At 42.2% G+C, this 24,859-nt stretch overlaps 1 protein-coding gene and 1 long non-coding RNA gene across 3 annotated transcripts in view; one reads left to right on the top strand and one right to left on the bottom strand.

Moving 5' to 3' along the window:
- The window catches only part of LOC149975165 (uncharacterized), a 34,379-nt gene extending 25,038 nt beyond the window's left edge, over positions 1–9,341 (bottom strand). The window contains exons 1-3 of one of the 2 annotated variants that reach the window (XR_016488870.1): positions 8,961–9,341; positions 8,531–8,592; positions 5,092–5,450 (exon numbers count right to left, since the gene is read on the bottom strand). This is a non-coding gene — a long non-coding RNA (uncharacterized LOC149975165). Of the gene's footprint in view, positions 1–5,091; positions 5,451–8,530; positions 8,593–8,960 lie in introns of those variants that run through there. The other variant, XR_016488869.1, reaches the window with a different exon arrangement.
- LOC110497511 (neuromedin-K receptor) overlaps positions 1–24,859 on the top strand; it is a 45,523-nt gene that overhangs the window by 9,124 nt on the left and 11,540 nt on the right. The window contains exon 3 of the mRNA XM_021573648.3: positions 632–782. Within this exon, the coding sequence (XP_021429323.3) occupies positions 632–782 (151 nt within the window). The remainder of the gene's footprint in view (positions 1–631; positions 783–24,859) is intronic.

The following is a 24,859-nucleotide window of genomic DNA, read 5'->3' as shown; positions in this document are numbered from 1 at the left end:
GTAGCTTATGTATTATGGGAACACTGCCGCTAACTCACTCTCCAACCAAGGTGCATGAATTGAGGCGCATATTCAGCAACTCTTGGAGGACAGTGGAAGTTGATAGAAAAGTGAATTTATTGATATTTCAGCTCATGGCCTTCTTTAGGGTTGTATTATGGCAGCATTATGATGCATTATGGCAGCCATATTGTGCCAGAGCGCTCATCGCACATTGGCTGCGACAATGGAAACATGTGACTGTACCAGTTGAGAGAGAGATGATTAGCTTGCCTGCTCTGGGCTAGCTTAGCATAGCCCTTTTCACTCTTCTCTCTACAACTCAATGTGTTATCTCACCTCACCCCTTTTTGTTGTGTTACAGTATAAACACGTCAGCTGACTAGCACTCTTCTCTCTTCCCTTCTGCTTTTCTCCTTTCTGGAAGTGCACACTGGTCCTCTCCTCTCTCTCTGAGATTTGAACGGCTCTTTTTATCATGCCTGTCTAGTTTACCTCACTCTTATTTTCCTCCTTCCTCTCATCCGTTACTTCTCTGCCTGCATATCCACTTAAAAAATGGGCCAGTGCCATTTTGCTCATTGTTGTTTCATCTTTGTTTACATTCTGTTTTTCTCCCTGTCATGCCCAGGTTTCATATCATTGTGATGGTACTGGTCTACCTGCTGCCCCTAATGGTAATGGGAATCACCTACACCATCGTCGGGGTGACTCTGTGGGGGGGAGAGATCCCAGGGGATTCATCTGACAACTACCACGGCCAGCTCCGGGCCAAGAGGAAGGTAAATCCAGAGCTGACCCGGGATTATAACCCACAACACAACAACACAACGTACTTACGATGCTCTGTCAGTACCACTGACCAAGAAAAGGTATCTTTGTTTCTGGGGTGACAGTGCTTCAGGTCTCAGGAACTTTAAGGCAGTAGCAATGCCATATAAGCCATCCACTAGGATTTTCACAGATAGTCAAAAAGCCAGTACACAATAATCAATCTATCTTCAAAGTGCCAAAAAATCACTAAATTGAGGTGGTTGAGGGTTAGTGTACTACGGGGACATATAATTCATCAAAACACACATACTACACACATACTGTACTATGGGTACAAACTCGGAGTGCGTTTATAGCAAGATAATGGAGGATTTACTGTGTCTTTGTGTTTCGACTTTCACAGTAACTATTACGTTACAGTCTGGGTCACCTAATCCAGCACATTGGTCAATCTCCACAGACAAAAACCTATCAACACAGCACAGACCTTTAAGTCTATGAAAAATGAATTTGAGACGTTCGTTTTTTCTGACTTGTGGTCACCGTTCCTCCATCGACCCTGTTTCTTTGACGTAGTGGCTTTTTGACATGCAGCGCTAGCTCTGAATGCTAATGGTGTCCCGAGGCACTGTGAGCTTGGCCCTCCATCTCGTCCCGATGTCAAAAGTCAACACTTGGATATACTCTCCGGACTGTCTACTTTGTGAGTCACAGGCATACTCAGACTGTCAGAACAGGTGACTTGTCAGTGTGTTTTTCTGGTTTTGAGAATAAAACGTGCTTCCTAAGAAAATAGTTGTGTTAAACGGAAACAGGAAATAGGCAGAGTTAATTGAAAACTGGTCCAACATTTCAGTACACACTCCATATAACAGATTACATTTTGCTTTGGATTGTGACCCATTTTGTCCCTAAGAAGCTGTGCCAATACGATTCAGTATCGACCACAGTGGGTGGGTCAGGCCCTGTCCATTCTGGCACTAAGCCTAAGAGGCTCCCTAAAGGGGCAATCTGAGATTCAAACAACAACAAAGCTGACTCCCTGACACTTTTTTGCTAAACAGCTAAACTAAGCCATCCAATTGAGTTAAAACATGTATGTACTAATTCCAGATTGCCCCTTTAAAGTGGGAGCACTGCTGGGTAAATGACCTTAAGCCGACAGGAAATATGAGAGATGCACCTCCACTGGGAATTAATGAGTGATAAGGATTGGACTGGAGGCACTAGAGTGTCCACACTCTAAAGACCACAGAGACAAGAGAGATGGAGTGTGAAGTTGGCTAAAACAGGAACGGACTGGAGCACCAGGCTAGGCTATTGTATGTGAAGAGACCTTTCTATGTATCAGAACAATACCTCTGCATAAACCATAGAGTTTCAATAGTAAGAAGGTCACCTCCACCCCCCCTCTGACACATATTCATGAAGCATCTCAGAGTAGGAGTACTGATCTAGGATCAGTTTTGCCTTTAAGATCACACTGAACTAGATGGTAACTTTACATGAAGTAAAGTTGTGGGACTTGCTTTAGCTCTTTGAAAGTATTTTTGTGGTACTTGACTATGTAAAACAAAGGAGTTACTGTACATATAGTCAAAGGTAAATGTAGAAAAATTATTGGTCTGATTTACTTTGATGTACTACTATATCAACCTTTATTAGGCTGTATCACAATCGGCCGTGATTGGGGGTCCCATAGGGCGGTGCACAATTGGCCCAGCGTCGTCCGTGTTTGGCCTCTGTAGGCTGTCATTGTAAATAATAATTTGTTCTTAACTGACTTGCCTAGTGAAATATATTTTTTTATTTAACATTACTTTTGACTGTGAGGCAGTTAGATCACACATTTAATCAGAAATAACTACACTCTGACTACTACACTTGTATACACTCTGCTTCTAGAATACGACAGTATATCTAAACTGTAATAATAGAGCACAGAAGACAATGAGGCATTGTTTAAGTTTTTATGTAAATAAACAAAAATGTCCTGTCTGGGCTGGAGGGAGATCAGTGAGAAGAGGGACCCACTGGCGGGAAAAGGAGAACCCCTTCCCTCTGAGCACCTTTAAACCCAAGGGACACACACACACACACACACACACACAAGTTAACTGAGCATAGCATACATAGGGCCCTATAAAATCCACAACAATGCTTAAACCTACATCAGGGGCCCCTTTTGAGGTCTGGGGAAAAATAGAAATGTAGGTTTTGGGTGTGTTTTGCATGAGTTTGCAAAACAAATGGCCATTTAGATCGATTTAAATAATCATATCATTCTACCAGGTATGCATGGGCCACTTCGTAGTTAGCATTTAATTGAGAAGGTTTTTGGGAAAGCCTCTCCATCTCCACCAGAAGTAGTTTATCATTAGCATCATCGCTAACGGCTACACAAAGTGTAGACCTACATGCACACTGCACACACACACACAGACCGTGACAGTCCTGTGCCGTTTCAGAAAAAAAAAATACAAATCACTGATGCTGACTGACTGAACTGAATAGGCTACACAACTCTCCTTCATAATAAAATCTCTATGTTGATGCGTGTAAAAACAAAGACGTTTTCACACGCAATTTAAAAACTAGAAAGTTTCCCTTTACCCTACGTATCAGATTCTAGTGTGTTGTTGTTAGGGGTGTGACAACCTGGCTATACTCTTATTCGTAATCGTATCCATAAACTGACAGTTGATATTCGTGAATGGGGGGAAAAAAAGTGTTTTATAATGCCTAAATAGGTATTTTGCCAACATCTATCTGCAGATTTATAGAACAAAAAAGCTGCAGATTAGGAGCAGTGTGCAGAGGTGTGTGTGTGACTTGTACTCAAAACATAATATATGTTGGATATAATTCACATTGATAGCTGCTAGCAAACGTTCCTCGCCTGATGATTTATCATAGTAGCAGGCTGACAGGAGGCCGCAGTAATCTAAATGATTAGACGGAAACATGCGATCAGAAGTGATTAGGTGAAATATGAAGCGAGTGAACGGAGACGGCTTCGCCCTATCCAATCAGGGTAGCTGGACCAATGTACAACCCACCCTTCTCTTGACAGACAGGAAAACTAGCCAGTTAAGTTATTTAGAGCATGATGTATGATCCTGAGAAGGAAGTAGCTTCTTTCTTGGTGTTCACAATTCTTTATCGTCAGTACGTTCTAAATTCAATCACCCTCTTCACTCTCCTAATACTTTTTGCCTTCACTGACCCATGTGCTCCTCTGTGTGTGAGAGGATCCATAGCAATGGCTCTGTTTGGGAGCTCAGTGAAGAGACAGAGCTGTTCGCTGACGTTAGCTAGCTACTTTTCATCACTTTATACTCCGACAAACTGCTGTAACTTTTGATTGTCAGCAGATATTTTTGTTCCGATTTCAATAGTAGAGAATTGGAGTAAGATTGCATATGCTCTAACTTTTTGCCTAAGTGGTTGACAAAGAGGTCAATTTTACAGTCAATAAAATAGAATATTGGAAGTGATGTCACAATGGGGCCTTTAGAATGTTGAAGACAAAAAGTTAACTTTAACCTTTTCACATGTGAGTTTCAAACATCTCTAATGGTCGCCCCAGCGTGAGTTGTTTTCTCCACTTACTGTCAGAATGCACTTACTGTTCCAAAATGTGATTGTTATGCAACAGAACAGTGTGTCACTTGTTTACTTGCCAATTTCAAATTATTTTCTAACATGTTTTATTTTCTAACAGTAGTGTGAATTGAGGTGTGTTCTGCCCATTTAAGTGTTGCGAACAATTTGTTAGGTTTTACTGAGCCAGACAAACTTCTCTCTTCGATGGGAGCCCAAGCACTTCCTTAGTGTTTCCGCAGATCAAGTATGGAGACATTTGAGGTGAAGGAATGGTTCTCTCATCTTTCGAGTAAACATCAGGAATTGAATTGAAGGGAAGTGAATGATCGTAGATGACACACCCCCTTCAACATGCATACTGGGAGCATCAAATTGTATTTGTCATATGTGCCGAATAAAACAGATGTAGTAGACCTTACAGTGAAATGCTTACTTAACCAACAATGAAGTTTCAAGAAAAATATGTGTTAAGTAAAACATGCAAATAAATAGTTAAAGAGCAGCAGTAAAATAACAGTAGCGAGGCTATATACAGGGGGTACCTGTACAGGTTAGTCTATGTAATTGAGGTAATATGTACATGTAGGTAGAGTTAAAGTGACTATACATAGATAATAACCAGAGAGTAGCAGCAGTGTAAAAGAGGGGGTGTGTGGGGGTGCGGGGACGACGACAATTCAAATAGTCTGGGTAGCCATTTGATTAGCTGTTCATTGTGTCATCTGAAACGTAGTAATGGTGTTGGAGTCGTGCCTGGCCATGCAGTCATGGGTGAACAGGGAGTACAGGAGGGGACTGTGCACGCACCCCTGAGGGGCCCCCGTGTTGAGGATCAGTGTGGCAGATGTGTTGTTGCCTACACTTACCATCTGGGGGCAGCCCATCTAGAAGTCCAGGATCCAGTTGCAGAGGGAAATGTTTAGTCCCAGGGTCCTTAGCTTACTGATGAGCTTTGATGGCACTATGGTGTTGAACTCTGAGCTGTAGTCACTGAATAGCATTCTCATGTAGGTGTTCCTTTTTTCCAGGTGGGAAAGGGCAGTGCAACAGAGATTCCATCATCTGTGGATCTGTTGGGGCAGTATGCAAATTGGAGTGGGTCTAGGGTTTCTGGGATAATGGTGTTGACGTGAGCCATGACCAGCCTTTCAAAGCACTGTATGAGTGCTACGGGTTGGTAGTCATTTTGGCAGGTTACATTTAGTGTTCTTGGGTACAGATTAGAGGTCGACCGATTAATCGGAATGGCCGATTAATTAGGGCCGATTTCAAGTTTTCATAACAATCAGAAATCGTTTTTTAAATTATTTTTATTATTATTTTTAATTATTATTATTATTTTTTTTATATATATATATATATTTTTTTATATACAGTGGGGCAAAAAAGTATTTAGTCAGCCACCAATTGTGCAAGTTCTCCCACTTAAAAAGATGAGTAAGGCCTGTAATTTTCATCATAGGTACACTTCAACTATGACAGACAAAATGAGAGAAAAAAATCCAGAAAATCACATTGTGATGTTTTGGGGCTGTTGCTGGGCAACACGGACTTTCAAATCCCTCCAAAGATTTTTTATGGGGTTGAGATCTGGAGACTGGCTAGGCCACTCCAGGACCTTGAAATACTTCTTACGAAGCCACTCCTTTGTTGCCCGGGCGGTGTGTTTGGGATCATTGTCATGCTGAAAGACCCAGCCACGTTTCATCTTCAATGCCCTTGCTGATGGAAGGAGGTTTTCACTCAAAATCTCACAATGCATGGCCCCATTCATTCTTTCCTTTACACGGATCAGTCGTCCTGGTCCCTTTGCAGAAAAACAGCCCCAAAGCATGATGTTTCCACCCCCATGCTTCACAGTAGGTATGGTGTTCTTTGGATGCAACTCAGCATTCTTTGTCCTCCAAGCACGACGAGTTGAGTTTTTACCAAAAAGTTATATTTTGGTTTCATCTGACCATATGACATTCTCACAATCTTCTTCTGGATCATCCAAATGCTCTCTAGCAAACTTCAGACAGGCCTGGACATGTACTGGCTTAAGCAGGGGGACACGTCTGCGCGCTAAAAGTGTTTCAAACGTCACTCGCTCTGAGACTTGGAGTAGTAATTCCCCTTGAAGGGCCACGTATTTTGTGGAGCGATGAGTAACGCTGCTTCGAGTGTAGCTGTTGTCGATGTGTTCCTGGTTCGAGCCCAGGTAGGGGCGAGGAGAGGGACGGAAGCTATACTGTTACACTGGCAATACTATAGTGCCAATAGTCAAAGGTATATGAAATACAAATGGTATAGAGCGGCAGGGTAGCCTAGTGGTTAGAGCGTTGGACTAGTAACCGGAAGTTTGCAAGTTCAAACCCCCGAGCTGACAAGGTACAAATCTGTTGTTCTGCCCCTGAACAGGCAGTTAACCCACTGTTCCTAGGCCGTCATTGAAAATAAGAATTTGTTCTTAACTGACTTGCCTAGTTAAATAAAGGTAAAAAATTAAATAAAAATTGTCCTATAAATACTATATTAACTACAACCTAAAACCTCTTACCTTTGAATATTGAAGTCTCATGTTAAAAGGAATACCCGGTTCTGAGCATGGAACTCAAACGTTTGCTTTTTTACATGGTACTTTTACTTCTCCAACACTTTGTTGGATTATTTAAACCAAATTGAACATGTTTCATTATTTATTTGAGGCTAAATTGATTTTTATTGATGTATTATATTAAGTGAAAATAAGTATTCATTCAGTATTGTTGTAATTGTCATTATTACAAATACATTTTTTAAAAAATGGCCAATTAATCGGTATCAGCTTTTTTTGGTCCTCCAATAATCGGTTTCATTTAAATAATAAATAGTTGAAAAATCATAATCGGTCAACCCCTAGTAGAGAGACTATGGTGGTCTGCTTGAAACATGTTGGTATTACAGACTCAGTCAGGAAGAGGTTAAAAATGTCAGTGAAGACACTTGCCAGTTGGTAAGCGCATGCTTGGAGTACACATCCTGGTAACCCGTATGGCCCCGCGGCCTTGTGAATGTTGACCTGTTAAAAGGTCTTACTCACATTTGCTAAGGAGAGCATGACCACACAGTCATCTGGAACAGCTGACGCTCTCATGCATGCTTCAGTGTTTCTTGCCTCGAAGTGAGCATAGAAGTAATTTAGCTTGTCTGGTAAGCTTGTGCCACTGGACAATAGTTTGCAAGCACTGCCACATCCGACGAGCGTCGGAGCCGGTGTAGTACGATTCAATCTTAGTCCTGTATTGACGCTTTACCTGTTTGATGGTTCGTCGGAGGGCATAGAGGGATTTATTATAAGCTTCCTGCTCCTTGAAAGCGGCAGCTTTACCCTTTAGCTCAGTGCGGATTTTGCCTATAATCCATGGCTTCTGGTTGGGGTATGTACGTACGGTCACTGTTGGGACGACGTCATCAATGGTGTGGTCCTCAATGCCATTGGAATATGTTTTGGGATTCTTCTGGTCTGTGCTAGCAATACAGTCCTGTTGCTTAGCATCTGCGTCATCTGACCACTTCTTTATTGACTGATTCACTGGTGCTTCCTGCTTTAGTTTTTGCTTGTAAGCAGGAATCAGTAGGATATAATTATGGTCAGATTGGCCAAATGGAGGGTGAGAGAGAGCTTTGTGTGTGAAGTAATGGTGGTCTAGAGTTTTTATTTGTATTTTGTATCCTCTGGTTGCACGTTTAACATGCTGGTAGGAATGAGGTAGTTTCACTGCATTAAAGTCCCTGGCAACTAGGAGCGCTACCTCTGGATGAGGTCTCTTTCTCCTGCGAGTGACGGCCTTGTTAGGTGTCTGAAGTAAATAATTTGTGTCCGACTCTTTAACCTTTCTGATCTCCCCATCCCGGATCCGGGTTCGTGAATACAGACTCAAGCTCATTACCATAACGCAACGTTAACTATTCATGAAAATCGCAAATCAAATGAAATAAATATGCTAGCTCTCAAGCTTAGCCTTTTGTTAACAACACTGTCATCTCAGATTTTCAAAATATGCTTCTCAACCATTGCAAAACAATCATTTGTGTAACAGTATTGATGGCTAACGTAGCATTTAGCATTAGCATTCAGCTGGCAACATTTACACAAAAAAACAGAAAAGCATTCAAAAAAATCATTTACCTTTGAAGAACTTCAGATGTTTTCATTGAGGAGACTCTCAGATAGCAAATGTTCAGTTTTTCCTGAAAGATTATTTGTTTAGGACAAATCGCTCCGTTTTCTGCGTCACGTTTAGCTATGAAAAAACCCCTGTATCCAGGATTGTGTAAATCTATCAGCAAGCTCATTAGCATAACACAACGTTAACTATTTATGAAAATCGCAAATGAAATGAAATAAATATGCCATCTCTCAAGCTTAGCCTTTTGTAAACAACACTGTCATCTCAGATTTTCAAAATATGCTTCTCAACCATAGGAAAACAATCATTTGTGTAAAAGTAGCTAGCTAGAGTTAGCATTTCGCGTTAGCATTTAGCGTTAGCATTAGCGTTAGCATCCAGCACGCAACATTAACAAAAACATAAAAGCCTTCAAATAAAATCATTTACCTTTGAAGAACTTCTGATGTTTTCAATGAGGATACTCTCAGTTAGATAGCAGATGCTCAGTTTTTCCAAAAAGATTCCTTGTGTATTAGAAATAGCTCCGTTTTATACATCACATTTGGCTACCAAAAAAAATCCATAAATTCAGTCCTCAAAACGCAAACTTTTTTCCAAATTAACTCCATAATATCGACTGAAAACATGGCAAACGTTGTTTAGAATCAATCCTCAAGGTGTTTTTCACATATCTCTTCATTGATACATCGTTCTTGGAAACATGCTTTCTCTCCTGAATCCCAGGAGAAAATGCCTGCACCTGAAGATTACGCACAAATTTAGACAAAGGACACCGGGCGGACCTCTGGAAAATGTAGTCTCTTATGGCCAATCTTCCAATGATATGCCTACAAATACGTCACAATGCTGCTAAGACCTTGGGCGAACGACAGAAAGTGTAGGCTCATTCGTTGCGCAATCACAGCCATATAAGGAGAGAATGGAAAACAGAGCTTCAGAAATTCTGCTAATTCCTGGGTGATGCATCATCTTGGTTTCGCCTGTAGAATGAGTTCTGGGGCACTTACAGACAAAATCTTTGCAGATTCTGAAACTTCAGAGTGTTTTCTTTCCAAAACTGTCAAGAATATGCATAGTCGAGCATCTTTTCGTGACAAAATATCGCGCTTAAAACGGGAACGTTTTTTATCCAAAAATGAAATAGCGCCCCTAGAGCTCTAAGAGGTTAAAGAGAAAATCTCTGTCCAATAAGAGGTGCGTAACCACTGTCCTGATATCCAGAATCTCTTTTCGGTCATAAGAGTTGGTGGCAGAAACATTATGTGCAAAATAAGTTACAAATTTTGTGTCTGGACTATTAACTAGGAAGTCGGAGCACCACGGAAAATGTTGATTGCAAAGTTATAATTTTCCAAATATAACTATTCAGATATTTTAATATCTGATGAAATCGTCTTCTATTTAATGAATTATTAATTGTTACTTCATTAGTCTCATTCCAGACGTTGTAAAAATGATTGGTTATCTGCACGAACCCTAGTTTCCATAATGAATCAGCAATACGCAAATTGGCTTAATTATTTATTTACTAACTAAATAATCACAGAAATACATAGTAACCAATATCTACTGTTTGTTTGTTAACAATGATAGGAAAGTCCCTAGTGGGCTAAGCCGGTATGACGGCTTGGTAGACAGGGAAGGGGTTGTGGACTGCTCAAGAGCGGGAAACTCATAGCTGATAACTACGCTCATAGAAATTAATACTTTACATGAACGACCGCTCATTCGAAAAGAAATTGCAATTTGCATATTTATGATATGTATTTATTTATTATGAAATGTTATCCTACTCGAACACATGATTAAGAGCATTTTACTAGTTGTATTGTAGTTGAACCTACACATGTCAAGGCATGACTATTTTTGACATTTGTTTTGGAGGTGGAAGTCCACTGGACTTCTTTTACGACCAGTGTGGTACACGCCAATAATATCTTAGATGTGTTCTAAGAGGCCCCTAGACGGGGATAATGTCTGCTCCTCACTGTTCTCATAGGGGCGTTTACAACTGGATTTGTTTTCTGCTCTGGCGGCCCAGTACGGTGTTGCACGTAGTCTCGACCCCCACCGGCCTCATCATGGGTCTGGGCTACTATTCCCCCCCTTTGTGGCTCGGGATGCCCCCCCCCCCAGCGGTTGGTGTTGGTATCCGAGGCACAAACGAAAAGGTTGGACCCTATGTGCGAGGTGTCAGCGGCTGCATTGTTATGAGAATGTCTGTGACCTTTCAACCAAATCTCCTGGTGTTTGTGCTTCAAAACGCTCAGTGGCTGTCGATGCCTGTCAGACAACACCGCTTCTGCATGTGGCAATCTCTTCAGCACCTGCGAACTGAGACGAGGATATCGGTCTGTGATATCGCAAAGGGTTTCACGAGTGGGAGTCATCTGGTCAGTTGCTGGACTGACGCCATTAGTGTCATTGTAAGGGGTGACACTCCCTCACAAAGTGTAAGATGTATCATCGGAAGCAGAGTACACTCTGCGCATCAATGCTTTAATTCCTGAGATGGCCCCAGTGCCCGACGGGCAAGAGAAGTTCATCTCAACTACAGTATTGCACGACTTCAAGGAGGAGGGAAGTTGCTCATTCACAGAGACTGCTGGCTCGAAATCATGAAAACAATGGTCAATAAGGTTTGCTGATGGGATGTGTCGATATCATAATATCTCCTTGGATCGGTTTCGAAACGTCATTTTCCCAAGGGGTGCTTTCGACAGATTCCCCTTGTGGATGACTGCATTTCAGCTAGCGTTAGGGGAAGACAGTGTGGTCAGTGGAGAAGGCACTGTGGCCTGTGACCTTACATGGTTGGTTTTCCAATCCATCAGTGGGAGTAACCGATCCATCAAGTCTGCTCCGAGTAGCAGGGGTTCAGATTCGAGGCTGGTAACATGTACAGGGGGAACGAGCGATACGTCCTGGAAGTGTAGTTCCAGCATGACTCTCAATGTGAGAGGCGAGGTAGTCGGAGTGAAACCTCAAAGTGTAGTCCTCCAGGACTGCTTCCAGTTATGTCTGTTTAGATTCACGTTTAGTGGACAAATTCCCCACAAAGTGGAGTAGTTGTTCGCATCGACGTGATGTGCCATTTCTGTTCATGGTGAAAAAAAACTTTACTGATTTTGAGTGGGCTTTGATTTAGCTTAGCTTTTGACCTTTTTTCTTCGCAACCTTCGTATCAGAGTCGATAGACAAAGCCTGTGGGCTTGTTTCTTGATCAAGTGGGCCCTGGATAGGGTCTCAAGTGAGAGTGGGAGAAATTAGATTTTTAACTTCCTTGCTAGGGGTGTTAATTCCTGCGAACCTGGTGTCCGGCAATTCCCCGTCTAGTCCTTGTGACTTATATCTGACCCTTCTCTCAATTTTGTTTGCTTTAGTTCTTCACATAGTGGAACTTCTAGGGATCATTGGTCTACATTTTGATTGTCCTTTAACCCTTTGTTACCCTTGTGCTCTGACACTTTGTGTGGGTTGTGTGCAGGAACGTAGAGAACAGGTCTATTGTAGCGGAAGTCGTTTCGATGGCCACGTACTTTACAGTTATTTAGACCGTGGAGGTCATTAGAATCTTGGTTTTGTGGTAGAAACCTTTGTTGTGCGTCAGCTCACAATGCTTCAATACCTGATAATGCACCCTCTAACTGGAGTGAGTGCTCCTGGTCAAACTTCAAAACCGAGTGGTCAAGGCTCTTAGCATTGCAAGCTTTTGATGCCTCAAAAGCTGTGCTTGCAAGCTCTCAGAGTTGTAAGATAGGCAAGCCAACGTGGACTGTAGTGCCCAAGTAGGTAATGAAGGTGGGACACGTTCAACAGAAACATTTGTTTGAATGGTAACAGCTCTTCCATTCTTGTTTCAGTGAGTAGGACAAAGTAAGCTGAACGAAGACTATGATAGTAAGCTTGTGGGTGTTCATTCTGAGCTTGTTTGACAGTGTTAACTCAAGACACTGACGTCACCAGATACGCGAAACCGAGACAACTTCTTATGGGCAACACACACACCACACGGCTCTATTCGTATCTAACGCAGTCTGTTTGTACAGTAATCTGTTTGCACAACTAATATATATATATATTTTATTATTTTAACTTTATTTAACTAGGCAAGTCAGTTAAGAACAAGTTCTTATTTTCAATGACGGCCTAGGAACAATGAGTTAACCGCCTTGTCCAGGGGCAGAAGACTGATTTTTTTACCTTGTCAGCTCGGGGATTCGATCTTGCGACCTTTCGGTTACTAGTCCAACGCTCTAACCAGTAGGTTACCTGCCACCCTGTATATACTTAATTCAATCACGAAAACCTCATTCTATTTTAGATTCATTGCACAAGGCGTCAAATAGATAGTCTGGACTATTATTAAATGTGAAGATTGTTATTTATCAAATCAATTCTATGTGTAATAATAATAATCATAATAATAATTATGTGATTAAACTAACCATGTAACCTTTAACTAGGAAGTCGGGGCACTACGGAAAATGTTGATTGCAAAGTTATAATTTTCCAAATATAACTCTTCAGATATTTTAATATCTGATCAATTAGTCTTCACCTTATTAGTGCCATTCCAAACTTCATAAAATACTTGGTTAACTTTATTTAGAAGGTTAACATCACATCTTTTCACAAATCAACTCAGCAAAAAAAGAAACGTCCCTTTTTCAGGACCCTGTCATTCAAAGATAATTCGTAAAAATGCAAATAACTTCACAGATCTTCATTGTAATGGGTTTTAACACTGTTTCTGAAGCTTGTTCAATGAACCATGAACAATTAATGAACATGCACCTGTGGAACGGTCGTTAACCTCTTGAAGCTAGGGGGCACTATTTTTATGTTTGGAACAGTAACGTTCCCAAAGTAAACGGCCTATTTCTCAGGACCAGATGCTAGAATATGCATATAATTGACAGATTATGATAGAAAACACTCTAAAGTTTCCAAAGCTGTCAAAATATTGTCTGTGAGTATAACATAACTGATATTGCAGGCGAAACCCTGAGAAAAATCAAACCAGGAAGTGGCTTCTATTTTGAAAACTCCATGTTCCATAGCCTCCCATTGCTCCATTTAAAGGGATATCAACCAGATCCCCTTTCTTATCGCTTCCTCAAGGTGTCAACAGGCTTTAGACATAGTTTCAGGCTTTTATTTTGAAAAATGAGCAAGAAAGATAACATCGCGTCATTGTATGGCCGGGTGCCAGCAGCGTTTTGTATGCGCAACAGAGTTTGGGCAGCCATTGCCTTTCCCTCTCCTACTGAAAAAGACAGTTGCGGTTGATATTTTATCGATTATATATTTTAAAAACAACCTGAGGATTGATTATAAAAAACATTTGACATGTTTCTGTGGACATTACGGATACTATTTGGAATTTGTCTGCGTTGTCGTGACCGCTCTTTCCTGTGGATTTCTGAACATACCTCCGTTTGTTTGGCGCGTTATTTTGGATATAAAAATAATCTTTATGGAACAAAAGGAACATTTATTTTGTAACTGGGAGTCTCGTGAGTGAAAACATCCGAAGATCATCAAAGGTAAACGATTAATTTGATTGCTTTTCTGGTTTTCGTGACCAAGCTACTTTGATGCTAGGTGTTCATAATGTTTTGTTGAGCGATTGATAAACTTACACAAACGCTTGGATTGCTTTCGCTGTAAAGCATGTTTTCAAAATCTGACACGACAGGTGGATTAACTAGTTTATGGCTAAGCTGTGTTTTGCTATATAGCACTTGTGATTTCATGAATATAAATATTTTTAGTAATATTATTTGAATGTTGCGCCATGCAATTCAGCGGTTGTTGATGACAATTATCCTGTTAACGGGATTGCAGCGGGATTTAGGAGTTTGGCCAAGTGAAGTCCTTTTGGACATGCAGTATTGAGAGAGAACAAAGTGGGAGAGAGGGTCCCTTCCAGGAATTTACAACTTGTCGTTAAGTCATAAAACTGTAGAGAGAGGGCCATGATCCTCCCCCCAGGGCACGTCATAACACAGAACGTGAAAAAACATACAATCGCACAATAGGTTAAGAGCCCATAAAACGGCAGCCATCTCCTTCGGCGCCATTTGTTTCACCAAGCTCATCTTGTCTCCTCTTATCTGGTCGGCTCGCACAAACTACCCATTGTTGGATTACTTTCGATTACTACTCCTGAACATTGCATCCAAAAATAAACTGGTCACATTCAGGACATAACTTTGTAAGGACTGTGTTTGTGTAAAATGTTTGGAAAATAGTGTGGCCAGCTTTAACGCTGATTGTTGCGTCAATCGAAACTGGACGTTGTAAATAAGCATTATAATCACACCGGTTTGAGCGTTTTTAAAAAAAAGTATAAGATCAGCACTTCTACTCTGAGGCGCTTTATAAATACGGGCCCAGGTGAATGGGGTACAGATAAGGTTAGGTGCTCAGACAGTCTGAGTATGGAGTTGGTGGCCTCAGGCACTGTTCTGCTCTGTCAGCCCACACTGAGCCTAGCTTAGCGACATCACTGTTTTCCTCTAAGTTTCTTATTATCCTGTTTTCCAAAATAAAATAACATTTGCTTGAGGAGTTGAGAGCATTGTATTGTCATACTCTGAATTATTTTGATGCGTACAGACTATTATCTTTACAAGCTTAAGGTACTGTAAGGCAAATGCCTGAGAAATGAAAAATTGTGGGTGTACCCATGGTGGTGATCAATAGGGACTGTGGATGTTCTTTGGATTAAAACATTTCTTGAATTGAACTGGCGCCCTCTGAAAGTCTCCCTCTATTCCTCTATTCTGTGTAATTCTCTAGCTAGGGGACTCCTGGTATCTTCAGGATTGATAAGTATACTTTTTGTCTTTATATATTGTTGTCTGGTACTGTCTTTTTGCTAGATAGGGCCATCTACTTTAAGTGCTGCCTGTCTTCCCATCAGCCTACTTGGTGAGTGAACTACTGACTGTACAAAAGCTGAAGAACATCCAGGCACTTTCTACAGGTGCTGGAGTTGCAGGCAAACTCATGGAAAACAGAAAGGAAAACGCTGCACACTGCTGCTCATGTGTATATATACAGTATATCACAAAAGTGAGTACACCCCTCACATTTTTGTAAATATTGGAGTATATCTTTTCATGTGACAACATGAAGACAAGCAGACTAAGGACATAGATTACTGGAACCATGTCCCGTGGTCTGATGAGACCAAGAAACTTATTTGGTTCAGATGGTGTCAAGCGTGTGTGGTGGCAACCAGGTGAGGAGTACAAAGACAAGTGTGTCTTGCCTACAATCAAGCATGGTGGTGGGAGTGTCATCTGGGGCTGCATGAGTGCTGCCGGCACTGGAGAGCTACAGTTCATTGAGGGAACCATGAATGTCAAAATGCACTGTGACATACTGAAGCAGAGCATGATCCCCTCCCCTCCCCTCGGAGACTGAGGGTAAAGGTGATGGACTGGCCAAGCATGTCTCCAGACCTAAACCCTATTGAGCATCTGTAGGGCATCCTCAAACAGAAGGTGGAGGAGTGCAAGGTCTCTAACATCCACCAGCTCTGTGATGTCGTCATGGAGGAGTGGAAGAGGACTCCAGTGATATACTGTGTATACACATGAGCAGCAGTGTGCAGCGTTCGATAAACTCTTCGATAAGGCCAAGAGGAGACAGTGTGTTAGCCTGTGGATCCAGAAAGATTCCCTTTGAAGAAGTTTCCTCTCAATGTCCCCTCCCCTGCGTGACATCTTGACCATTTATATTCCAATGTATCTCAGAGAACTAATAGGATGTCCAGCTTGTACAAAATGATCAGTAAACCAATTAAAAAAAATATATATATATATGTTTTTTCTTCACCTGTCCGTATATTGCTGTGGTGCTCACTGATCCGTGTCTTAAGGCTTCTGCGGGTTTTCCCTATGTAAGACAGACCACAAGGACATTTCAACACGTAAATAACATTGTGGACATGAAGGTAATCAGGCCCTTGAACTTAAATCTTTGTCCTATGCGGGGTGAGTAAATGAGCTGTGTTGAGTACATTGGCCATATATGTAATTACCCTCCGGAACCTTGTCCAAGTAAGTTTCCCTTTTCCCAGATTTAACCACAATATCTCTCACGTTTGGGGGTCTGTTTAAAGACCATACATGGGGATATTTAAAATGGCTTTCAATTGTGGGTCAGTGTCAATAATGTACCAGTACATCCTGATAATACCCTGATATCCTGATACTTTTTTTTAAATGAGTGGACGTGGAATAAAGCTGTCACCTCTGAGGGTATTCCTGTCCATAGGTTCCTATAGAGATCTGTAGAGAGGGAGGTTTTGTCCTTAATAACCATCACATCAAGAACTGATTTTGTGATGTGTCATAGTTAATGGTGATGTGAATGTGTTCATTCATGAAGTTTAGATACGCATGGAATTCCAAAAGTTCTTACTGGGTCCCTGTATAGATCACGAAAATGTAATCCAAATATCTCAGAATTAGGAGAATATTGGAGAGAAACGGGTTAGGGTCTGGATTCAGCACCACCTGTTTTTCCAAACATTCCTAGATATAGGTTAGCATAATTAGGAGCCATAGTGCTCCCCATCGCTGTCCCTTTGGTCTGGAGGAAAAAGTGTCCTCTGAAGAGAAAATAGTTGGAGGTTAGTACCAGTACCAAGTCCACAATACAATTAGTGCTGGGAAGAGCATTAGGGGGACATTCATTGAGGTAGAACTTGAGGGCCTCTAGGCTGTTCTGATGGGGGATGTTAGTATATAGACTGGTAACAAAAGTACACAGAATATAATTTTTATAAAATCAATAGTCTCTAGTATATGAGGGGAGAGAGAGATCGCCCAGGGTTTCACAAAATGGTCTACAAAGGTAGAGATATTCTCTGTCAGAGATCTGTTATTACTCACAACGGGCCTGCCTGGTATAGGTGGTGTCATGCTCTTGTGAATTTTGGATAGAGCGTATATGACAGGTGTGGTTGGGCAGTCAACTTTCATAAACTCATATTCTGTAATTGTAATTTCCCCTTCATTCAAAAATGTAGACAATTTACCAAGGATCAGAGACTTTAATTGATTAGTAGGGCCCTTTGGGGAGTCATGTCCTCAGGGCGAGAGTCAGGTTCATTGTCATTCAGGTTATCAATGTGAAAAACATTAGCACTATTTCCTGTCTGGTTACTAATATCGTTCAATAGATTAACATTGGCATGTGCATTGGAACTCCATTACCAAAAAACTCAGTCATTCTCAAACTGCAGAAAAACTTTTGAAACTGTATCAAAGTCATTGGCCTGTGATGTTGGGACAAATTGGCTGTCTCCGGCCATCTCTCCAGAAATATACCTTCTGCTCCTTGTGGTCCACAGTATCACTCTCAAACTTGTGACTGTTGTTGTTTTGGTAATCAGTGGCTGTATTGGAGGGGGGCGTGATTTCTCCTCTCCTAGGCAATTAGTACCGACCAGGTGTGCTCTTCCTCTTGGCAAGGCAATTAGCAATCAGTATTAGTACTTAAGTCTCCCCTGTTTTCGCTTTACAGATGCTCCCCACACCTTGGCTGCAAACCTTCTAATTTAGTGTACCCTGTGTGCACAACCCATGTGGAATTCCTGGTATCTGCCGAGCTGCAGTCAAAAATGCAGTTTCTCAGCCTATGCTGCCCTTCAGTCCCTTGACATTTTGGCCATGACGGAGACATGGATCCCCACAGAGAACACTGCTCCAAATGCTCTTTCTTCATCTACGTTTTCTCATAGTCTGAAAGCGTCTGTTCAGTGCGGTGGTGGCACAAGGCTAATAATTTCTCCTAAGTGAAGGTTTTCTCTTTTCTCCCTCGCTCACCTGACTATCTCCTCATTTGAATGCCATGCTGTCACTGTCACTTGTGCACTCAAGATTAACATTGCGATCATCTATCGCCCACCAAGTGTCCTTACAGAGTTCATCAATGAGCTTGACACCTAAAATGAACTAATTTCCTGGCAATGGCTCACAGCTCTTTGTACTTGGCGACTTCAACCTCCTGACATTTGCCTTCGATTAATTTCTTTCTCTTTCTCTTCCTTGTCTCTTCTGACCTCATCCTTTCCCAGTCCCTTCCCATTCACAAGGCACATAATACGGTTGACTTCATCTTTACTAGAGGCTGTTCAGCCCTCCCCTCCTGCTCTGTGGCTAAGTGACTCATTGCGAGTTTACAGAACAGGGCTGTGGGCAGCTGAGCGAAAATGGAGGAAAACAAAACTTCCGGAGGACCTATCAACTTTTCACTCCCTCCTCTCTACCTTCTCCTCCTCTGTATCCACTGCTAACACTATTTTCTATCACTCTACATGTCAAGCTTCTGCCTCTAACCCTAGGAAACTATTTACCACCTTCTCCTTCCTCCTTAATCCGCCACCCCCTTCTCCTCCCTTTCTGCGGACAACTTTGTCAACCACTTTGAAAAGAAGGTTGACGACATCAGTTCTTCATTCACCCAGCCTATTTAGTCCACTGGTCCCACTCACACAGAACTACCCTAAGCCTTGACGTCTTTCTCCCCTCTCTTTCCACATCCTCCCCATATCCTCCTCTCTTCTCTAGATCATTGTTGGAGACCTTCTCCCATTCCTCACTTGCCTATCAGCTCATCTTTGACCACTGGCTGCATCCCCCTGGACTTTCAAATGGCCCGATTCACTCTCCTCCTAAAGAAACACACTCCATTCCTTTGATGTCAACAACTATAGACCGGTATCCCTTTTTTCTTTCCAAAACAATTGAGCATGCTGTCTCTGACCAACGCTCTTCTTGACTACACCAGTCAGGCTTCAAGATGGGTCACTCAACTGAGACTGCTCTTCTCTGTGTCACGGAGGCTTTCCACACTGCTAAAGCTGACTCTCTCTCCCCTGTTCTCATCCTCCTAGATCTATCCCCTGCCTTCAACACCATAAACCATCAGATCCTCCTCTCCGCACTCTGAGGGCTGGGTGTCTCAGGCTCAGCACACTCTTGAATTGCATCCTACCTGGTGACGTGGAGAAGATCTGTTTCTGCATCATGTACTCTCACTACTGGTGTCCCCCAGAGCCCGGGTCTAGGCTCTCTCCTTTTCTCTCTCAACTCCAAGTCACTTGCGTCCGTCATATCCTCACACGGTCTCTCCTATCATTGGTATGCAGAAGCCACTCCACTACTTTTCTCCTTCCCCCTTCTGACACCCAGGTGGCTGATTTTTAGGACATTTATCAAATCTGAAAACTAAAATATCACATTTACGTTAGTATTCAGACCCTTTTAATCAGTACTTTGTTGAAGCACCTTTGGCAGCGATTACAGCCTTGAGTCTTCTTGGGTATGACGCTACAAGCTTGGTTTCATCAGACCATAGATTCTTGTTTCTCATGGTCTGAGAGTCCTTTAGGTGCATTTTGGCAAACTCCAAGCGGGCTGTCATGTGGTTCTACTGAGGAGTGGCTTCCGTCTGGCCACTCTACCATAAAGGTGGTGGAGTGCTGCAGAGATGGTTGTGCTTCTGGAAGGTTCTCCCATCTCCACAGAGGAACCCTGGAGCTCTGTCAGAGTGACCATCAGGTTCTTGGTCACCTCATTGATCAAGGCCCTTCTCCCCCGATTGCTCCTTTTTGCCAGGCTGCCAGCTCTAGGAATAGTCCTGGTGGTTCCAAATTTCTTCCATTTTAGGAATGATGGAGGTCACTGTGTTCTTGGGGACCTTCAATATTGCAGACATTTTTTGGTAACCTTCCCCAGATCTGTGCCTCGACACAATCCTATCTCAGCGCTCTACGGACAATTCCTTTACCTCGTAGCTTGGTTTTTGCTCTGACATGCACTGTGAGCTCTGGGACCTTATATAGACAGGTGTGAACCTTTCCAAATTATGTCCAATCAATTGAATGTACCACAGGTGGACTCCAATCAAGCAAGTTGTAGAAACATCTCAAGGATGATCAATGGAAGCAGAATGCACCTGAGCTCAATTTCGAGTCTCATAGCCAAGGGTCAGAATACGGTGTTTCTGTTTTATTTTTAATCAGTTTATTTTTAATCAACCTGTTTTCGCTTTATCATTATGAAGTATTGTGTGTAGATTGAAGACTTTTTTAAAATGTAATCCATTTTAGAGTAAGGCTGTAACGTAACAAAATGTGGAAAAAGTCAAGGAGTCTGAAAGCGTTCCGAATGCACTGTATCCACTTGGATGTCGGCCCACCACCTCAAGCTCAACCTCGACAAGAAGGATCTGCTCTTCTTCCTGGGGAAGACCTGTCCGCTCCAAGACTTCTCCATCACGGTTGACAACTCCCCGTCCTAATCCATGTGCTTGTCATCTCTAGTCTGGACAACTGCAACTTGCTGTTGTCTGGGCTCCCCGCTTGTGCCATCAAACACCTGCAACTTATCCAGAACACTGCAGCCCGCCTGGTGTTCAACCATCCCAAATTCTCCTATGTCACCCCACTCCTCAGCACACGCCATTGGCTTCCAGTCGAAGCTCGCATCCACTACAAGACCATTGTACTTGCCTATGAAGCAGCAAGAGGAACTGCCCCTCCGTACCTTCAGGCTATGCTCAAACCCTACACACCAACCTGAGTTCCATTCTGCCACCTCTGGTCGCTTGGTCCTCTCACCCCAACGGGAGGGCAGCTCAGCCCAGTCCAAGCTCTTCTGTCCTGGCACCCCAATGGGGGAACCAGCTTCCACCTGAAGCTAGGACAGCAGAGTCCCTGTCCATCATCCGAAAACATCTGAAACCCTACCTCTTCAAAGAGTATCTTAAATAATCTCACAGCACCCCCCTTCACAACATCTGAAACCCTGATCCACATACCCCATGTAAATGTATAGTATTGCAGCTTAATATTCAGCACATTTACTTCAGCTGTGCTGAAGCTATGAATCAAGCTCCAACACAACTTTTTATTGAACTAGAACATCCAAACCAGAGTGGCTGCATTGCAACCAACAGGCAGTATGCAGCACTGTGCTAAGCAATAACGCTGGCCCTGTGTTTCTTAAAATGCTACTAATGGGAGATTATATGCACCTGCGTGTTAAAGCAAACTTGCTTGCTACCAAAAACCCACAAAAATAAACCATCAAAAAAGTTGATATCTCGTTGTTACCGTGTCAAGTGAATATGATACCAGATAGCTGCATCTACGTTCTCTACTCCCGCCCCCAATGAAATGTCGACCTATCAGGCTCATCGGAAACTGTAAGGCTGCTGAATGTAACAATTTATTGGAGTATTTCATTTTTAAAGTAGGCCTACATTTCATTCAAACTTTTCACCTCAAATGGCAAAATAATATAATATATGCCATTTGAAAACTTAATTAGCCTACATTTATTTGATAATGTATAGGCAGTATAACTCAATCACGGTTAAAATGATCAGGTCGGAAGTGTGTCAGGAAGCATTGAATAGCTATAAAAGCCATAATTCCCTGACATTCATTATTATTATCTCCATTCAACTGAAATGATGTCGGAGGAGGCTCGCATTTCCTTTTGTTGCTTGAACCTCCGCTGTGCAGACCAGTCCTGGTACTCCAGGTTATATTTGGTCCCTGTCTGGTGGCATACACACAAAGTCTAGGAAATATTACATTAGGCTTTGGAGAAATGCCTCGTAATGACACCTGTGAATCCATTACCCCATCTGGGTATAGAGTGGAGTCGCTCGAACCATCATCGATTGTGTCTGGCAGCGAAGCAGAATTTGAAAGAGGTTGGATGCATGTTGCTGTTGACTTGTGGGTGGTGGATAGATGGATTACCTGGGGAGACCTGGATTTTTTGCCTTTTTTTAAAAATCCAATAAGACTGTTTGTTAATCCCCATGGTACACACACGTGTGATACACAGGCTCCTTCTAAACTGGGCAGATAAGAGGGCAGGAGCAGCAGGGGTAATCCTCCTAGTCTTGACTGTTTCTGCATTCCAAATGGCACCCTATTCCCTATATAATGTGCCAAGCGAAAGTCTAAACACCCGTTGCACAGTCTTTACATTTTGCTGCCTTTCTACCGACTTTGCACAACATATATCTAGTGTTGCAAAGGGTCGGAAACCGTCCGGTAAGTTTCTGGAATTTTTCCAGAATATATCTCAATGGGAAGTTAAGCCTGGGAATTTGGGGAATTTTGCTTAAATTCATCAAAAAAGTTAGCTTATAACTGAACATTTTTTGTGGGATACACATGGCAACTCTAGGTCTTGTGGCATATTTTGGTTAAACTATCCCCAATTGAATGGAATTGCAACCCTCTGCATGCACAGTTCAGTCTTCCATCACATGTGCAGTGCACTCTTCCATCACATGTACAGCTGATTCTCAAGATCTTGCACACTAATGAGATGCTATTGAGCCCACACCACTACACTGTCTGAGCCAAGGACTACATGCTTTCTAGTAGCCTACAGCAAAGTGTGTTTAAATAATTTCTAACTTGTTAATGATTTCTACTAGTTAGTTTTTGCTACCATGTGGGTTTTAGCTTGCTTGAGCCTGTTAACTGAGGAGTGTTAATTCACCTGTTTCCATTACATGTTTGATTTTATCTTTCAAATGAGTTGTTTAACTACCTGCTTAACTACTTATCTGTACATGGAATTGTTTGTTTTTTCCCCCTTTTTTCCTCATCTTTACAGGAAAATGATGTCCACACTATCTGATGTGTGGAGACATTTCACTGCAGCTAATGTAGAAGGGAAAGCTGTGTACATTTGCAAATACTGTACCAAATCATATGTAAAGAATGCAACAAAGATGCAGAATCATCTGAACAAGTGCATAAAGTTCCCTCAGCACTCACAACAAGCAACCTCTGACAAAAGTACTTCTATTGAATACTTCTATTCAAGGTGAAATTAATGAATCAGACACCTTATCGATAGCAACAGCTCATGGTCCTCCTGGAATCAGAAGTGTTTATGACTCAATGGAGGAACGTAGTCAGAGAAATGCTGATAAATGTTGAGGCTGTGTATGCAACTGGTTCACCTCTGATGCTCACAGGCAATGTGTATTGTAAAAGATTTCTGAATGTTCTTCGCCCAGCATACACCCCTTCAACCAGACATGCTTGATCTACTCATTTGCTGGATACAGTGTTCAAGTGAAGGTCAAGCAAATCAAAGAGAAAGCAGACTGCTGTTCAATCATCTCTGATGGGTGGTCGAATGTTCGTGGGCAAGGAATAATGAACAACATCTCCACCCCTCAACCAGTATTCTACAATAGCACAGACACAAGGGACAACAGACACACCGGTCTCTACATTGCAGATGAACTGAAGGCAGTCATCAATGACCTTGACCACAGAAGGTATTTGCACTGGTGACAGACAATGCTGCGAACATGAAGGCTGCTTGGTCTAAAGTGGAGGAGTCCTACCCTCACATCACACCCATTTGCTGTGCTGCTCATGCATTGAATCTGCTCCTCAAGGACATCATGGCACTGAAAACAATGGATGCACTCTACAAGAGAGCCAAGGAAATGGTTAGGTTTGTGTAGGGTCATCAAGTTATAGCAGCAATCTACCTCACCAAGCAAAGTTGGGGTGGTGTTGTCATCGTGTTTGACAGTCTCCTGGAGGGGAAGGAGTCTCCAGGAGTCTCCAGAAATGGCCAAATCACAGCCTGCCGATATGGTCAGCCCCATCAAGAGGATCCTTCTGGATGATGTATTTTGGGAGAGTGGTAAGCAGCCTGAAACGCCTGAATCCTATAGCAGTAGCCATTGCACGGATTGAGGGGGACAATGCTATCCTGTCTGATGTTCAGACTCTGCTTGCAGATGGAAGAGAAGAAATCCGTACTGCCCACTTCACTGTTGCTCCAAGCAGAGGAAACTGCAGTTCTGAAATACAAAAAGCGTGAAGACTTCTGCCTGAAGCCCATACACGCCGCAAGCGTACATTGGACCCCAAGTATACTGGCAAGAGCATCCTGTCTGGTGCAGAGATCAACAAGGCCTATGGTGTCATCACTACCGTGTCTTGCTACCTTGGCCTGGATGAGGGCAAGATTCTTGGTAGTCTCGCAAAGTACTATTTCAAGTAAGGGCTTTGGGATGGAGATGCAATAACTATTTTTTTTAAACATTTTTTTTGGAAGGATTTAATCATTTGCAATGATGTCCACTTATGATAAAGTAAAAGGTTTAGGTTTCTATCTACATATATGGTAAATACTGTATATCCAATGCAAAAAAACATCTATATTTAAATGGTATTAATATTAATTTACACATTTGTGTTAATTCCCATATATTCCCACGGAAAGCTTCCACCTCTGAAT

The sequence above is a fragment of the Oncorhynchus mykiss genome, chromosome 19 (genome assembly GCF_057628025.1).
Source record: "Oncorhynchus mykiss isolate SJ-2025 chromosome 19, ASM5762802v1, whole genome shotgun sequence".
Classification (NCBI taxonomy): Eukaryota; Metazoa; Chordata; class Actinopteri; order Salmoniformes; family Salmonidae; genus Oncorhynchus; species Oncorhynchus mykiss.
The sequence above is the reverse complement of the archived record's forward strand: the minus strand, read 5'-3'. Positions and strand labels throughout refer to the sequence as shown.